General features: G+C 38.8%; 1 protein-coding gene across 1 annotated transcript in view; it reads left to right on the forward strand.

Moving 5' to 3' along the window:
* Nucleotides 1-4,801, forward strand: part of PGBD5 (piggyBac transposable element derived 5) — a 169,572-nt gene extending 164,771 nt beyond the window's left edge. Inside the window, exon 7 of the mRNA XM_021000431.2 lies at nt 1,243-4,801. Coding sequence (XP_020856090.1) covers nt 1,243-1,438 — 196 coding nt within the window. The 3' untranslated portion in view covers nt 1,439-4,801. The remainder of the gene's footprint in view (nt 1-1,242) is intronic.
* Nucleotides 4,802-18,354: the final 13,553 nt, after the last annotated feature.

Genomic DNA, 18,354 nt, shown 5'->3' on the forward strand with positions numbered 1-18,354 from the left:
AAACATACTTGGTGCAGATAATCTGACTTTAACCATAGATGAGAATAGATATTCATTAGAATATAAGGTAATAAATTGGAAATCACAGCTTATTCAGAGAAGATTGTTTTCTTGTTTAATGATTCATTCAATGAGCATTTGCTATTTATCCAGAATTATATAAGGTGTTTGAGAGAATACAATCAACAAGTAACTATTTATTAAGTGCCTACTATGTGCCAGGACTGGGGGTCCAGAAACAAAAATGAAATCATCTTCACATTCAAAAAGCTTATATTCTTTTTTTTCTGATTTTTATTTATTTTCTCTTTTTTATTACTAAAATTTAAGCACACAATAAAAAACATATTATAAACAATATGTTTATATTATATTATATAATATGAATAATATATAATATAATAAATAAGATAAATAACGTAAAGAAACATATTATAAACTTAAATATTGAAACAAATACAAAATAAGAAAAGGAAAAAAAACATGTCATGTGCACAACAACATAGGAGGAGATTCAAAATATATAGCAATAAATTTCCATTTCAAGAAAGCCTGTGTAATAAATACTACATGTTGTATTGAGAGCTGTCTATCTTTTCTTTGTTCCTTGTAAATTTTCTTTTGTTCTCTGCTATACACTTTTTACTTTGTTCAAAAAGCTGCTATTCTTTTTTTCTGTTTTTTATTCATTTTTTCTTTTTTATTACTAAAACTTAAGTACACAATAAGAAACATATTATAAATATGTTTATATTATATTATATATGTATATCTAAATAAATATAAAAATAAATAATATACATAAACATAAACTTAAATATTGAAACTTAAATACAAAAGAAAAAAACATGTCATGTGCACAGAAAAACATAAGAGAAGATTCAAAATACATAGCAATAAATTTCCATTTCAAGAAGGCCTCTATAATAAATACTATGTGTTGTGTTGAGAATTCTCCATCTTTTCTTTGTTCCTTCTAAGTTTTCTTTTGTTCTGTGCTATGTACTTTATACTTTGTTCTAAAAGAATATATTCTTGTGGGAAATATATTGAAGAAGGATCAAAGGATACAATGCTTGTAAATCATTTTGTAGAATATCTAGCACTCTCTAAATGCTGGTTATTATTATAAAACAAGGTTTCTATCCTTGAAAAACTTAGACTCTCTTTAAATACCCCTCTCCCGACTATGTGACCAGACCCATCGATTTATGGCTCACTTTGTCTTATCTGCCTTTTCAGGTATTTCATTTCTCATAAACCAAACAAGACCTGGCAACAGGTGTTCTGGTTTGCCATCAGCATCGCGATCAATAATGCCTACATCCTGTATAAGATGTCCGAGGCCTACCACGTGAAGAGATACAGTCGGGCACAGTTTGGGGAAAGACTCATAAAGGAGTTGCTGGGCTTGGAGGACACCTCGCTATCCCATTGACGCATCAGTCTCGTGCCTCGAGGCCTGGGTAAGGGACCCACGTCAAGGGAGAGGGAATCAGAATTGGAAGAAAATCTGCCGCTCTGGATGTCCTATCAGGGACCTGGTGACGCCCACCCCCCTGCTTGGAAAGTGACACTGTGAGGCCTTTATAGGGATAGAGAAATAGAGACTTGGTCAGGAGGTGAAGCGGTTATCTGAGGCTTCCACTGAAGAAGAGTGTCCCATCCCACCCCACCAAGAAGTCGCCCCCCAGCTGCATTGTGAGTGCTCTGCCAATCCTTCATGCACCAGACCGGGGTTTTTTTAGGTTGCTAGCCATTTATACAGTCAATTGTATCTGTTCAATAGGGTGTAAAGCTCCTTATGACACCCACTTGAAGCTGATGAGTGAACTCAGGCTCCAAATGGAGGAGGCTTGACAGACACAGGGGTCCCCCCCGATAATACTGAGTGCTGTTAGTTGTGGGGCATGTCACCATATTACGTCAGAAAATGGGGAGGAAATTTAGGGAAGACTGTGACATCTTTTGACATCATGGCATGTCAACTGATGAGGATGAAACCAGCAAAATAAGTCGCATTCATTCTTGAAACCGTTTAGATCTGAATGGAAGACCGTTTGGTTTTCCAATTTGTCCAGGCAGTTCTTAACCTGGCAATTTAGGAAATGTCTCATAGGGGAAAAAGAAGAAAAAGAAAAATGAAATTGGTTGCCATTGAGATAAAAGTGGTGGCAGCAGCAGCAGCTAAAAAATGGTTTGCATAGTCTGATTAATAAGTGAGGTATTACTGATGACTTTGGCGTCTTTGCCCTCATGTAAAGGGGAAGAGGGAGAACACAGCGATTTAACTGGAAGTGGAATGTGACTGCTGTGCTTTTTCTTTCCTTATTTTTAAGTGTGTCTTTGGCTTTTTCTATGTGTTGCTTAAGATCTAGCGTAATGGGTGATGTTCCCCTCCATTTCTTTTACGCCTTCCTCACCCCCTCCCCCTGCTCTGCATCTTGGGCACGGATTAAACAACTTTGTGACTGTACCCAGCACAGGAAAGAACAGTTCACTTTGAGAAGGAACATATTGCAACTTGCCAAGTACTATAGGAATGCCTTTTAGAATTTAAGCTTGGTCACCACTATTGTCATTTGCAAAAAAAAAAAAAATTCACAAGTTTAAATATAGATCTATATATACACGCATAAATACACATGTAACATTATCGAAACAGACAAATCTCTTTAAGGTTAAGATGACTGTGAGCTGAATCTCTTCCGCAAATTGGGAGTCCCACCGATCTCACTTGCCTTATTTTGAATGGCCCCTTTGCTTAACACAATTGTCTTCAGCAAGACCCTAAGAAAAGGGAGTGCAGAAATCTCAAGACAACATTTTTGGACAAAGTGCAGAATTTGATAAGAGGTGGCTCTTTGTTGGACCCCAACCAGAAGGATTTAATTACTGAAATGGGGCCATGTAATAAGGCAGGCCTACAGCATGAAGCCAGCATAGGGGCAACATTAGAACTAGAGATGCAATGTATTTTCCAGCATAGCTGGCATACTTCCACTCAGGTGTGTGTTTCAATACCCACTCCCTATGCCAACCCCCAGAAAGCCTCAGAACAAGAAAAGTGGGTTGTTCTGCTCACCATCATCCCCAGGATAAGAGCAAATAAGTGCTGGACTTAAATGTTCTTCCTTCATCTGACCTTTATGTAAACCCTTCATTTTATTTTTTTCCCTCTTCCTCCATAAACCCCTCATTTTCAAAAATATAGAATCTGTTTAACTCAGGCTTTAGGATTATTGTTTTTTCCTTCTGATTTCACATTGAACAAAATAGAAGTGTCCCTAAAGTATGCTCATGAACATTTAACCATTTCTGTATTCTCAATAAAGGATTACTAGAGTCTTCTAGTTTTGATTGGATGCTTCGGAATTTAGACCCAAATTTAAATTGTTTTTTAAAAGCCTCTTCCCTATTCTTGTGAAAGCAATGAAGTAACATTTTGTGCTAGATTTAATTAGAAGCAGGTTTACTGCATGGGAATGATGGATTTTTAATTTGTGGTCCTTTTTTATTTGGCCTAGTATTTCTGAATTGAACATGTTTTCAGCACTTACTGAGGGAGACACTAAGGAAAAGTGGTTGGTGTCTCTTTTTTGTCCCAGACATTGGAGAATCAGTTTCTTAAGATATTTTTACTTTTGTTTTTTCTGTGATTTGAAAGTTAGGGATGGGAAGAGATAGGGTAAGAAATCGAAGAGCTAAATTACAGATTATTAATGTATTTCCCAAATCCAATTAAAGAGTTGATTTACAGGTGTGTTATCTAGTCTGCATGGCTTCAGTTAATTGTCCAAAGACTTGTGAGTTTCTTAGAAGGTCTTTTTTTTTTAAATTTTCGAGTTTTGACCAAGAGCAAATTCATCAAACAAACCCTTTGCCCACCCCCAGTCTAGGTGGATTCAGGTGCCTGTGTCTGCCTCCTAAACTGATGATTTTCTAATTACTTTTACTTTGTACCTTGTGTCATTCCCTGTTACTGTGAAGTTGTGTATGCTATTAAATTACCAGATAATTAGAGAGTAATTAGATGATATTAGTGCCCTGTAACTGAAATGGTAGACAACTGATTTCTGATGAACTGATAGTTTAAAAAAAAAAAGCAATCAGGCAGTATGAACTATACCACACTCCCTCTAGCAGAGGTTGCAAATAATTCAGCCAGTTTCCTCAGGGGATTGGACATCAGGAGGATTCCCTATTAGATATCCTAGCAAAGACTCTTTAAGGAATTGTGTGCCCCCCACAACATACCCTTGCCTTATAGGTATTTTGGGGTGGCTTTTGGAATTTCTCTAGCTAAAAACCTACCTGGCTCCATTCTTCCCTAGGGCTGACAGCGGTCAGGATGTCACTTGAATTTGCTTGTGGCAGAGTCTGACACAGTAGTGGATGATTATTTGTGACAGGGGAACAACCTAAGTGACTGATTTTTACAAGAGGGAGCAAGGATGTCTGGTTGGCAAAGGGGTGAGAGACAGACATACTCTATTACATTTCATGACAGTGAGTTCCCATGCTCTGTTTGGGTGCTGCCCCACCAGGTTGTCTTGATTTCCTTTGGAATGGTTTTGTCACTTGGTCTAAAAAAGATTGACTCGTGAACTTCCCAGACCACATGGTCCCCCCAGAAAAGCCAACAAAAAGAAATGTAAATAAAGTTCCTCCACAGGAAATTTCTACATTTAGTAGAAACACTAAATCACAATAGGCAAGAATTACACTGAATCATGCTTTAATAATTCTTAATAATAAATTTAATAATAATTTGCTTTAAATGAATAAATTCCTAATTATATATTCTGTCTCCTTTGTTGTTCTACTTCTTATTAGATTTGTGTGTGCTCCCCATAACCAACTAAAATTCTTTACTCTGGTCGGTGGAATGTCACAGTAATATTTCAAAGTTTCTATTTTAGAGGAAAGTGTTGGTGACTGGGTGGTTTTGAGCAGCTCAGCAGTGACTCCAAACTGGGTACAAGGCCAGGCTACCAAAATAAATCTAGCTTTGCAATGTGCAAGAATCAAAAAGAAAAGTCAATAAGATTTAGAAAAAGTAGCAGTGAGTCAGGAGTGGAAAAGGTCTACATGCGTGGGATGGGTTCCATAGTTATATGCCTCATCCCTGAGACTGTTTCACAGCTGTCCAAAAGTCAGGCTGTGGTGCCCCTTAGCTAGAGGAGAATCTGTATCCTGGCCTTTTTCCTTCCCTGAGGCAGTAATTGTTAAGGTATATATTTTGACCAATCCAGTCATACCAGAAATATTCAGATTTCATTGAGTTGGAAATATGGATGATTCACCATTATTACACTGACAGGGACAGGAGGAAAGACCAGAAATATCCCCATTCCCACCTCCATATTTTTCTTGGGGGTGAGTAATTTGGGAAACACAAACTTCAAAGGAATTGTGATATCTCACAATCTATTTAAAGCCTCCTGTAGTTTTCCCAATTTTTGTATAAGGTATAGTAGGGAACTAGATTTACTTCTTACAGCCCCAATACTTGAAACCAGCATATTGCTCACCAACAGTAGCACTACTCACTTTTTTCCTTTTACTTATTGTATTGGGGTGTGTGTGTGTGTGTGTGTGTGTGTGTGTGTGTGTGTGTTCTCATTCACTCCAACTTGAGAGTTTATCTGATGAGTCCTTCTTTTAGCTTTACCCTATAGTGCCCTATTGCTAGCTAGTCACTTGTAGAAATATGTATGTGCCATGAGCACCCAGGGAATTTTATTTTTTTAAGGGAAACATTTATTAAATACTCAGTCATAAAGGCTATTATTTTTGTTCATGAAAAATTCTATAGAACCTAACACTTAGCTAAATGTAGTCTTTGAAATAATTAACAGCTAAATTTTACTTTTACAATATAAACTTTTAAAATGAGACAAAATATTACATTTTTTGTCTGTGACAAGGTGATTCTTGTACTGGAGAGGTTGGAGTATGAAGAGATGGGAAGAGAGAGAGAGAGACAGAGAGACAGAGAGAGAGACAGAGATGGGGTGAGGTGAAAAGAAAGTTCTATACTACAATAAGCATTGGAATGTAGCTGTCAAGTATTTTCCACTGAGAGAATAATATTTCTTACAAATAGGGTCAGGGAGACTTTAGGAAGGGTAAGACACAACTGCAGAACTTTCATCCAGGGCCACTGGGCCTGTTTCCCAACAGCGCAAAGGGTGTGGAATGGTTTTTTTGTCTGTTGACTGTGGTTCATAGAGAAACAAAACTTACCCTTTTGGGCCCTAAACTGCAAGGATTAGAACTGACCCTTGGTCTACTACCAGCTCTTTTTCTATCCCTGTGGAGTTGCTCTGTCCCACACCCTTCTGCCAAATAAGGGCTCTTCAAAGTATTGAGTATGAAAAGCTATAGCTTTAAATATTCATGTTACCAAAGTAGAAAGAGAGAGAAACTGGGAAATATGCAAAAAATAACTAAGCAGCTACTCTAGTATGCATGTCTGTGTCTGTGTCTGTGTGCATGTATATACATACATAGCTATTGATATATACCTGTATCTGTATATCTATCTGTCTAGATAGATAAACTACTGCAGTGTCTCTGTAACCTGCTTTGGAATAGAAAACTCTATATAATAACCCTTACATAATTCTGGCTTTTTTTTTTTCAGTGTAGCCTTGGCTACTTTTCTCCACCATACCTTCTATCTTTGCCAAGCATTAGTAGACTCTATGACTCTTCATTCCTGCCTCTTTTTGTTGTTATTTTTGGATTTAGAGGGTTCAGATTCTTTCTCTCCACCTTTCCTCCTGCCTCTTCCTCCTTCTTTCCCCCTCTCCATATCTTCCCCTCCTCTCCCCTCCATTGCAGACCTTTTCTACTTCCAAGAATCCTATGTTGTTCTCGTTTAGTCATTTTTCAGTTGTGTCCAACTCTTTGTGACCCCATTTGGGATTTTCTTGGCAAAAAAGATAGTAGTTTGCCATTTCCTTCTCCAGTTCATTTTATGGATGAGGAAACTGAGGCAAAAAGGGTTATATGATTTGCCTAGTGTCACCTTGCTGGTAAGCATCTGAGGCTGGATTTGAACTCAGGAAGATGAGTCTTCTGACTCCAGGCCTGGGACTATATCCACTGTGCCACCTAGCTGCCGAGAATCCTATACCTCTTCCCAATTTATGGAACAAAGCAAGGTATCATATACAAAAACTATTGGATTTAGGGTTATTATTATAAACCATTGCTATAAAACAAAAGCACTCTAGTAGGGCCCTCAACAGGTTATCTAGGCACCATGACACCCCCAAGGGATATCACCCTATCTGTATATATCTATCTTACCATCCACATACAACTTTTCAAGTCCATTCTCTTTGCATTTAAGTCTTCGTGTGTGCTAATCTCTCCCTTTATCAGGACCTAACAATATGTTCAGGTGGTACACATGCTCTGTAGCTAGGCACCATATTTGAAACCATATTTTTGTTATTTTAACGGTGCCCTATAGGAACAAAACACAGCTATCCCTTTAATACACATATGATATACATGTATGGTGGTACAATAAAAAAAAAGTGATTCCTATAAGGTGTCAAGTTTGTAAGGTATCACCATGTGAATTTTTAGCATATTTTTTCATGTTGCATGCAGCCTTGACCCTTTATGTGCATGTATGGGGATCTGGTTGCTTCATTATTTCAGCGGGTCAATGAGTTGTTCAATATAGGTAACTCACCACCATGATGTAGAGAGAAATTAGGCAATTCTTTCTTATATTCTCCTGTATGTACCCCATAGGAGACCCACCCAACATTTTGGAGACCTTCCTCTCAATCTCTTGACTTTGCACAGATACCAATGGAGCCCATGGGGTCCAACTGTTTGCCCTCTCTCACTACTTGGCCTGCCCACCTTATTTTCTGATTGTATATTTCTCAAGACATCCTTTATCCCATTTTTCCTGCACAGTTCTTCATTGATGATGTCTTAAAGCCTGATGATGCCCATCATATATCCTTTGAATGACCTTCAATTTTAATTCTTTGATGATTGTGGCATTCCATGATGCATACATAAAGTATTATAAGAAGAATAATGTTTTTTAGAAAAGATATCCCTTCCTTTTTTTTCTTCAGGAAGAAATCTGGAGTTATTATAAGCATTGCAAAGTTTCCTAGAGACAATCCAGCTTGCCATCCTCCAGTTCAGTCCTAGGCCCAAGTCATTGTCTACGTGCAGTGTCTGTCCAAGAAATATACTAATTGACTAGTTCTGTGGGTTGTCCATGCAGCTGTAAATCATGGCCTGGACTATGTGCACTTTCATTCATTTGGCTTTTCTGGTATAAGTAGTCTGAACTCTTTTGAGAAGTTATGGATCTTACTTAAGAAGCACTGTAGAATTCAGGGACTTGATACAATCAGCACGATGCATCTGAAAACAAGAGTATTTGGATGACACCACCATTTATAAGGAAGCTCTCTTCCATTAGACTCTGTGCTGGTCATCTTTGCAACAAAGGTAAACACCCTAAGTGAACGTGTTTCTGTGTTTTATGCCTCACTTGATGTTAGGAATCTGTGGCTAAACAAAATTATCTCTGATGTTACATATTTAATGGAGCCGTGTATAATTTTGAGATATACACGGGAGACAGACAACACCTTGTTGAAGGAGAGCCTATAAGACAGTTTTGTTCTTTTGATTCAAATACTTTTTGTAGTCAACAAACAATAAGCATTATGGGATCTTTTCACTGCTCTTTTCAGCCAATTATAGACTATAAAAATGTGGTCTGCTGTAAGAATATCAGCCTGCCTGTTCCCTTCTTGTGCTTCATCAAGATGCCTTTGGGGTTTTTTTTGTTTGTTTTTTAGGCAGTTGGGGTTAAGTGACTTGCCCAGGGTCACACAACTAATAAGTGTCAAGCTTTTGGTCTGAGGCCGGATTTGAACTCAGGCACTCCTGACCTCAGCACCGGCGCTCTATCCACTGCACCAAGGATGCCTTTGAAGTGTTGTTTAGGTCATTCTCAGTTTTTGTGTGTGAAGAAATACAAAAGTAGGCATTAATGACTAATAGTTACTAATATTTTCTGAGTCATCTCTTTTATACATGTACAATCATATTAAACATATTTCCACATTATTCATGTTGTGAAAGAAGAATCAGAGCAAAAGGGGAAAACCACAAGAAAGGAGAGAGAGAGAGAGAGAGAGAGAGAGAGAGAGAGAGAGAGAGAGAGAGAGAGAGAGAGAGGAGAGAGTAGTATGCTTCAATCTGCATTCAGATTGCATCAGAAAAAATTCTTTTCCTGAATGTGGATAACATTTTCTATCATTAGTCTTTTGGAATTGTCTTAGATCATTGTATTGTGAGAAGAGTTAAGTCTATCAAAGTTGATTGTTGCACAAGGTTGCTGTTACTGTATACGATGTTCTTCTGGTTCTGCTCACTTCACTCAGCATCAGCTCATGTAAGTCTTTCCAGGTTTTTCTGAAATCCTCTGTCATCTTCTTGTCAATAATAAGGTCTGAGATTTTATTCCCAAAAATTTTGTTATCTTTTTTCAGGCATTTTGATGATAGATCCTTCAAAGCTCTCAAAATTGTGTTACTTCTAGCATAGGCTTCTATTCTTTGTACTTCATGGTTTTGTTGTTTAGTCATTTTCAGTCATGTCTGACTCTTCTTGACCCCATTTGGGGTTTTCTTGGCAAAGATACTGGACTGGTTTGCCATTGAAACAGAGGCAAACTTAGGGCTTAGACTCTAGACTAGCTGCTTTCTTTAGTTCCATTTCCATTTCCTTATGAAATACGCCAAAGACTCTGATGTGAGAATCCAAATGTGGTATTCCACTGTCACTGATATAAAAAAGAGTTTGTTATAGAAATCTTGACAGATCTTTTCCATTTTTCACTTGTTTATTGTCCTTCCAACTTAGTTCCTAAATGTCCTTGTGATGAGGTTAAAGATATATAGTGGGAAAGAAGAGGGACTGTAGTTATCTAACCATATGGGAAGAAACATAGAATTTTATTGGAAGGTAGGAGGTTTCAGCCAGTATTACAGCAGCAAAGAGAAGGGCCAGGTTCTGCTTACTCATTCTGATTGTTCACATTGATCCTTGGTTTGAGTCACTGATAGATAACGTCATCAAAAGCCCAAGCCATCAACTGTACCTTCAATAATAATAATGTCATCCTTGTTGGAAAGATGAAGAAATATGGACTGGATAATAGTATATCTGTTAGGATAGGTGGATTTGTAGCTGGTTGGATCACTATTCTGAAATAATTTTAATTACTTAGTTGATGAGCAAGGAGCTTTCTAGTAGCATAACATACTCTGCCCTTGGCCTTGTCCTAGAAAACACTTTTTATTAATGATTTTATGAAAGACATAAAAGGCAAATCAGTGGATTAAATAAAATTAAGAAGGATGGCTAATATATTGAATGACTGAATTAAAGTTTTAAAAGATAAAACCTATTAAATTGCCACAGTTCTCTGACATCAATATTATGAAATTCAACAGGGATAATAAGTCTTATATTTAGGCTAAAAAACTCAGTCCTGCTATCTTGATAACAAGATCTAGCTTGACATTACTTTCGGTAAAAAAAAAAACAAAACACATATGGGGATTAGAAATGTCCACAGGCTCAGCATGAGCTAATGGAAAGGAAGGGAGAGAAAGGGAGAGAGGAAGGGAGAGAAAGGGAGAGGGAAAGGGAAGGGAAAGGAAAGGAAAAGAAAAGAGCAATATGATCTTACTTTGAAATACTTTGATTAATGATTTGTGTGTGTGTGTGTGTGTGTGTATGTGTGTGTGTGTGTGTGTGAGAGAGAGAGAGAGAGAGAGAGAGAGAGAGAGAGAGAGAGAAAGAACACAATTGCTTCTTAAAAAAACTGCAACCCCTCCACTCCTTTTCATCATATGTGAAATTTTTCCTTGTTTTCCCCCAACTCCACTGTGCAGGGAAATTATCAAGAGCATTAGATGCCTTCCTTTTGTTTGTACTGTATCTGAAGGACACTATATTGCACTATGTGGGCTGTCTATGTTGTCTTCCATGATTCATTATTGTTATGTGAATGGTTCATATCCTCTTCTAATCATACATATTCTTTATGTCTTTCATCCCAATTTTTGCAAAAGAAGAGAGAGAGAGAGAGAGAGAGAGAAGAGGAGAGAGAGAGAGAGAGAGAGAGAGAGAGAGAGAGATGATTATTGGTATCTTGCTGTAGTCTACTTATACCTGCCATGTATTTTTCCATTGCCTTCATGGCTTTTCCTAACTTAAATTCTTCCGAGATCATTAATTTCATAAGTCATAACATCATAGCATCTCTTGTAGCATCTGCAGAAATGTCCAGTTTGGAGTCATTGAAAGTACCAGCCCATTTAATGAATGTGACCCAGTCTGATGTCTTCCTTCTACTAAATCAGCTCTGAGCCTAGCTGTTTATTCATCTTCTTTGCTTACCCCTAATACATTCTATTGATGGATTAATTCCATGGGCTACCCCTCCCAGGTGCATTTCTGTAATGAGCATTCTTATCCACTTTGTTTCTCAAGTGCAAATGGTTAAACAAATCTCTTTTGTATTCCTATGTATTTCACTGAAGAAGCTTTTAGGGTTCTGGGACCCAATGCAATTCATAAGATAATAGCTAAGAATGAATTTTGGAGAAGTTCATCATCAATAGGATTTTTTTTTATTTGAATCCCATGAAGGTTATCTTCTATGACACTCAGTGCAATCTCAGACTACATTAATAGTAATATGGTATCTAGGTTATAGAAGATACACCAGGACTAATGACTAGAAGCTATATGAAAGCAAATCTGGAGGGGCAGCTAGGGGGCGCAGTGGATAGAGCACTGACCCTGGAGTCAGAAGGACCTGAGTTCAAATCCAGCCTCAGACCAAGCGCTTGGCACTTACTAGCTATGTGACTCTGGGGAAGTCAACCCCAATTGCAGAAAGACAGAGAGAGAGAGAGAGAGAGAGAGAGAGAGAGAGAGAGAGAAAGAAAATTTGGACTTAGAAAACATTTTTTTTCTGTCAGTTAGGGCTATCCAAAAATGAAATCGATTTCCATGTGATATAACAAGTTCCCTGTCACTGGATGTGTTTAAAAAAGGACCAGATGACCGACAGTCAGATTTGTGATAGAGTGGATTTAAGAATGAAGAGAATGGACTATATGGCCTCTATGCCCCTATTCCTCTCTAAGACTTTATTATTTTAGACAAGACATCTGCTCTGGTGACTTGTGATCTCCCCCCTACCCTAGAAGCTACAAATAGCAACAAGGCAAGGCCTTGGAGGGAGTCTGAAGAGTGACTTGGATGTGCTAGTTAGATGAAGAAGGGAGTAAAACTTTGAATAGTTGGCATTCTCCAGCAGGGGTGGGGAACCTGTGGCCTCCTGGCTGCTAGTTTCCCACCTCTGCTCCAGAGGAAAGACTGTACATTCCTGTTATATACCTTTTCCCCTTTGGAACTCATTTTCTGTCAAAGGAAGGGGACCTGTGTTCCTAGAACACAGCATTAAGAAGGTTAAGAAAGACCATCTTTATCAACAGACCTTAGCAGGAAACACAAAAACTGTTTATTTAGTTGCAGACTCCCATTTTCTTCCAGGAAGCTATTACATGGAAATATATGAATAAAGTTGATTTAAGTTTCTGGTGGGTTTTTCTTCTCTCTGATTTTCACTTTGGAGCCTTTAGGAGAAATTGTCTATACACGCGTCTAATCAGGAACAATATATACACACCCCACGTGGGGGTTGTCACCCAATTGCATTTCCAAGCTGGTGCCATAGAACATATCTCTGTGATGCTTTGATTTTACACTAAGGCACGCTTGCAATAAATTTTTATGAATTTTGTACACCATGAGCTAAATTCTGAGTTGTGAAGTGTGGCCAAAAAAAAAAGATTTATAGTGTCACTCAGATATCTTGTCATGTGGTTTTATTTCTTCAACAAAGTTTGTTTACAGTCAACAACTTTGAAATACAGTTAAATATATTACCACCTGCTTCTCTCTGGTGTCGTCTTTTTGGGTAGATTGGGTTTGTGATGAGAAATTCACATAACTTGGGCTGAGATGAATTGGCAGTGTCATGAACAAGAAGAGAGATTGGGCTAAGCCCTGGAAATACATTTAAGCAGATCACATTTGGGAGAGAGAAGAAGCAAGGAAGAAGGATAAGAGAGCCTTCTTAATATACCCACCCTCCCACCCCCATGATATTCCAGTATTCTGGCCTTCCTCACTTTTACTGCTCAGTCTAAAGAAAAGAAAAAAAAAGATTTGACCACCCACAGTGATCTCACAGATTGTTCGCTTCATCTTTCTACTAAATGGAGACTGGAGTCAACCACGGCCAGAGGCATTAGGAGAGCACAGCCTTACCTCTATTGTCCAGTTTTTAGATGGCCAATACTATCCATCAGACCCCTCCTTTAGGGTGAGTGGGATTCAGAGTTTGGAAATGATGGCAACTCTCTGGCTTTAGAAAGCCCTCCTGCTGCTTTTAGCTTTTATTTGCTAAAGGCAGAAGACAAAATTCCCAAAAGGAAAGGAAGAACATGTAAGAATGAGTGCATATGTGCATACAAAGCTGCCACTGGGCAAAAAGCTATGCACATGACTTCATGGAGTTATTTATATCAATATCCACATAGTGTACTGTTCCTCACACCCAACAGCACCATCCCTCTAAGGAGCAGAGGAAGGTGTAGTCAGCACCTGCAGACCTCCTTTTGCTTCTGGTTTGCTTCTAGTTCCTGGATTCTGGGCCTTTCCTCCATAACACATTAAACACAGGAGTGGAGTGAAAGGACCAAAGCATTTCATAAGGAAGATTAGTTTTCTGCCACCATAGAAGTAGGGGAAGGAAGAAGAGTCATAAAGGAGTCATAGAAAAAAAAACACCATCTAAAGGGTAGGTGAAGAGCCGCATGTCACAGAATCCAGGGGAAGAGAGAGCGAGCCACTTTCTGGAATGCCACAGAGAGGTCAAGGAGGATGAAGACAAAAAAGAGGCCACGGGATCTCACAATACAAAGTTGCCCTTAGAGCAATTTCAGTAATAGCAGTGAAGTGGAAGGCAGATTGCAAGGACTGAGGAGTGAGGACGGCGGGCCACTATTGTTTTTAGAAGCCTGGCAGTGAAAAGGAACAGAAAGATAAGGCAAAAGACTGAGGGAATAACAGGAAGAGAAATTCAGACAGATGGCTGGCTACCTGTAGAAAAGGCAAGAGGAGAGGAAGACAGTGGAAGTGCAGGGTCATTAACTTTAAAAAGGATGTATGAAGAGCTTACGTCTGAGAGAGCAGACAGATCTGGTGAGTATATAGCAGCCAATGTTTGTCAGGATAAAAAAAAGCCTATCTGTCTTTGGCCCTTTTCACTGCTCTCTGCACTGCCTTCCTTGGTGATCTCATCCACTCCCATGGTTTCAATTATCACTTCTATATAAGATAAATCCCAAATTTACACATCTAGCCCCAAAATCTCCTCAGAGGCCCAGTTCCACATTTCCAATAATCTGTTGGATGTCCTGCCAGCACCTCAGACTCAAATCAATCTCTCATTTCCCCCTAAAAACTTGCTTCTGTCTCTGTGTCTCTTTCTCTTGCTTCTGTTTTGGTCTCTCTGTCTCTCTCTGTTTCTTTCTCTCTCTCTATCTCTTTGTCCTTCTCTCTGTCTGTCTTTCTCTGTCTCTCTCTGTCTGCATGTCTCTTTCTCTGTATCTCTGGCTCTGTTTCTCTCTCTGTCTTCTCTCTGTGTCTGTCTCTCTCCTCTCCTGTTCTCCTGTCCTCTCCTTCTCTCTCTCCTCTCCTCTCCTCTCCTCTCCTCTCCTCTCCTCTCCTCTCCTCTCCTCTCCTCTCCTCTCCTCTCCTCTCCTCTCCTCTCCTCTCCTCTCCTCTCCTCTCCTCTCCTCTCCTCTCCTCTCCTCTCCTTCCTCTCCTCTCCTCTCCTCTCTCTCTCTCTCCCCCCACCCCAGCCCCCACCATGATTTTATCTCTGTAGGGAAGCCACAGTATGGAAACTCCTACCAATCATATCAGGAATTCATTTGCAGCTAGCCATCCTCAAGGGTTTCCTATGGAAACTGAGAGGTTCCGTGATTTGCTATGGTCACAGCTAGGGTGTGTCAGAGGCAGGGTTTGAACCAAGGCTTGACTCCCAGGCCAGGCCTTTATCCCTGCTGCCCCTTGCCCCTTCCCCTTTCACTTCTTGCTGTCAGTGGCACCTCTCACTCACCTAGCCTCACAATGGTAGAGTCTTTGACAGCCATCAACTAATTGTCAAATTTTATTGTTTCTAACACCACCCTCTCCTCTAAACTCCTACTACAACTGCTTTTTGTTCAAACTAGTCTCTTCTCCTAGAGGCACTGTGACATACTGGATAGTGCCAAGGCTTTACAGCCAGGAAGAACTGGGTTCAAATCTCACCTCAGATACTTGGTAGATGTATGACCCTGGGCAAGTCACTTAACTTCTCTGTTCCTCAGTTTCTTGATTTGTGAAATTGGGATAATAATAGCAACTACCTCACATGGTTCTTCTTAAAATTAAAAAAAAAGTTTTGTAAATCTTAAAGGGCTATATGAGTTATCATCATTCTTAACTGGACTATTAAAATAATTTCCTAACTAATCTTCCTGCCTCTACACTATCTGTTACGTGTTCTTACTTTTCTTTGTATTACTGGCACTTTGCACAATGCCTAGTACATAGTATGTCCTTTTTTAAAATTTATTTTGAACTTAAGTACAAAATAAGAAAAGAAAAAGAAGCATTGCCATGTACATAGCAGAACATAAGAGAGGATTCAGTATAAAGCAACAAATTTCCATTTCAAGAAAACCTATATAATAAATACTATACATTGTTTTCAAAGCTGGCCAGCTTTTCTTTGCTTCCTTGCAGGTTTTCTTTTGTTCTCTGTTGTGCACTTCTTACTTTACTTTTTCCCCTCCTTCCTTCCCTCCCCAAAAGAAGGCTATAATTAGGCATATATATATATATATATATATATATATATATATATATATATATATATACACACATATACTTACATATACACATGCACAGATATCTATAAACATACACATATTAGTATGTTCTTTAACAAATATGTAGAGACTGGTTGGCTGTCATCACGCATCGTTTATACACTGTTTCTAATGTGTTGCTCATATAATGTCACTCCTATCCTCGAAAACCTTCTATGGCTCCCCATTGTTTACAGAATAAGGTATCAATTCTTGGCACTCAAGGTACTCTGCAATTGGGCTCCAACTTACCTTTCTAGCCCTATCTCATACTCCTTTTTTCCCCCCACATAATTTCCTTTCCAGTACTGCTTTTTATCCCCTCTTGTGATGCTCTTACCCACCTATATGCCCTGGTTCATGTTATCTCCCCATGTCTGAAAAGGATCTCCACCCTTATATGTCCAAATCCTTTCTTGAAAGTCCACCTTAGTTAGCACTACCTCCATAAAGCCCTCCCAGATATTCTCAAGGTCTAAACTGTGTTTATCCCAGGCACTTAGCATACTGCCACATGCATAAGCACTTAATAGATGTTTGTTGAATGAGTGAACAAATGTGTAGGTGTCCCATATCTACTTGTATCTATCTTTTCCCCCTTTAGAATGCATATAAGCCTAAATTTAGACTCTTCCCTACAATCCACCCCTGTTACTTTTGAGTCCTATGGTCTTTCAATCACAGAATGGCTGTTTCCTTCTAAACCTGGATGGAAAAAAAATAATAAATGGGGAGGGCCAAGGGGAAAAAAATTCTTAAGCTTCGACAATGAAGAGATGAAATAACATCATATGAGGATATAGCTATGCAACAAATAATTAACTGAACAATGACATTCCTTATGATGCTTTGACAATCTTTACAATTATACCTACCAGGTATAAGCCACTGCACTGACTGTTGCAGAAGGTATCAAGGTTAGATAAGACATTGTCCCTCCCTTCAGGGAGCAAAAGCAATAGAGATAAAATGCCAACACAGCTAATTATGCATAGTGTAAGTGCTCTAGAGAGTCACAAAACAAAGCATCATAGGAAATTTGAGGGAGAAAGTCAGTAACAACCACAGATACTGTCAGAGAAGGCTTCATGGAATTGCTTCCTGAGCACAAGAATAACATGGTCAGATCTGTGCTTTCAGCATTTCGGTGGCTGGGCGAAAAATATGCATGAGAGGAGAGAGACTGGAGGATTATCCAGTTAGGAGACTATTGTAATAGTCCAGGTGACAGGTGATGAGGTGATGCATGTAAGTGGTCCATGTGAGTGGAAAGAGGGGACAATGCAAGGGATATGGAGGTAGAATCAACAAGGCTTAGCAACTGATTAGATTTGTTGGTGAAAGAAAGCAAGGAATGGAGGAAGCCACCAGAGCTGAGAATCTGGGCGACTAAAAGAACAGCATGTCTTCAACAGAAATAGTGTAGTTCCAAAGAGGGACAGTGATAACTATAAAGAGTTGTACTGGGGACATGTTTGAGGTCAATTTGAAAAATTCAACACATAGCTGGTATGCAAAACTGGAGCTCAGGAGAGATACCAGGGAATGTGTGTGTGTATATATATTATGTATATGTATATGTATATGCATATGTATATGTATATGCATATGCATATGTATATGTATATGTATATGTATATGTATATGTATATGTATATGATATAGATATAGATATAGATATATAGATATAGATATAGATAGATATAGATAGACATAGATATAGAGATACACACACACACACACACACACACACACACATATATATATATACACACAGAGAGAGAGAGAGATCTGGACTTCATCTGCATAGACGATGATCACTGAACATCAAGGGAGCTATTGACATCAGTCAGTCAATAAATATTGATTAAGCTTATATTCCAGGCACCATGCTAAGCACTGGGGATATAAAAAGAGACAAAACACAATCCCTTCCCTTTACAAACTCACTGATGGTTACCAAGTTAAGTGTAGAAAGAGAAGAGGGCCAAGGATGGAATTTTGAGGTATATCCACAGTTAGGAGACAGGATATGGATATTGATTTGGAAAAAAAAAACAAAGGACTAGTCAGAGAGGTAGTAGTAGATGAAAGAGAGAAGGAGCAAGAGCGAGAGAGAGAGAGAGAGAGAGAGAGAGAGAGAGAGAGAGAGAGAGAGAGAGAGAGAGAGCAATGAGAGGAGAGAATAAACCCGAGGAGATGATAGTCAATTGTGTCAAGTGCTGCACGGAGGTGAAGAAGGACTGGTAAAAGATCAGATTTGGCCATTGTGAGACCACTGGTAACT

The sequence above is a fragment of the Phascolarctos cinereus genome, unplaced genomic scaffold (genome assembly GCF_003287225.1).
Source record: "Phascolarctos cinereus isolate Bilbo 61053 unplaced genomic scaffold, phaCin_HiC Scaffold_5;HRSCAF=322, whole genome shotgun sequence".
NCBI lineage: Eukaryota > Metazoa > Chordata > Mammalia > Diprotodontia > Phascolarctidae > Phascolarctos > Phascolarctos cinereus.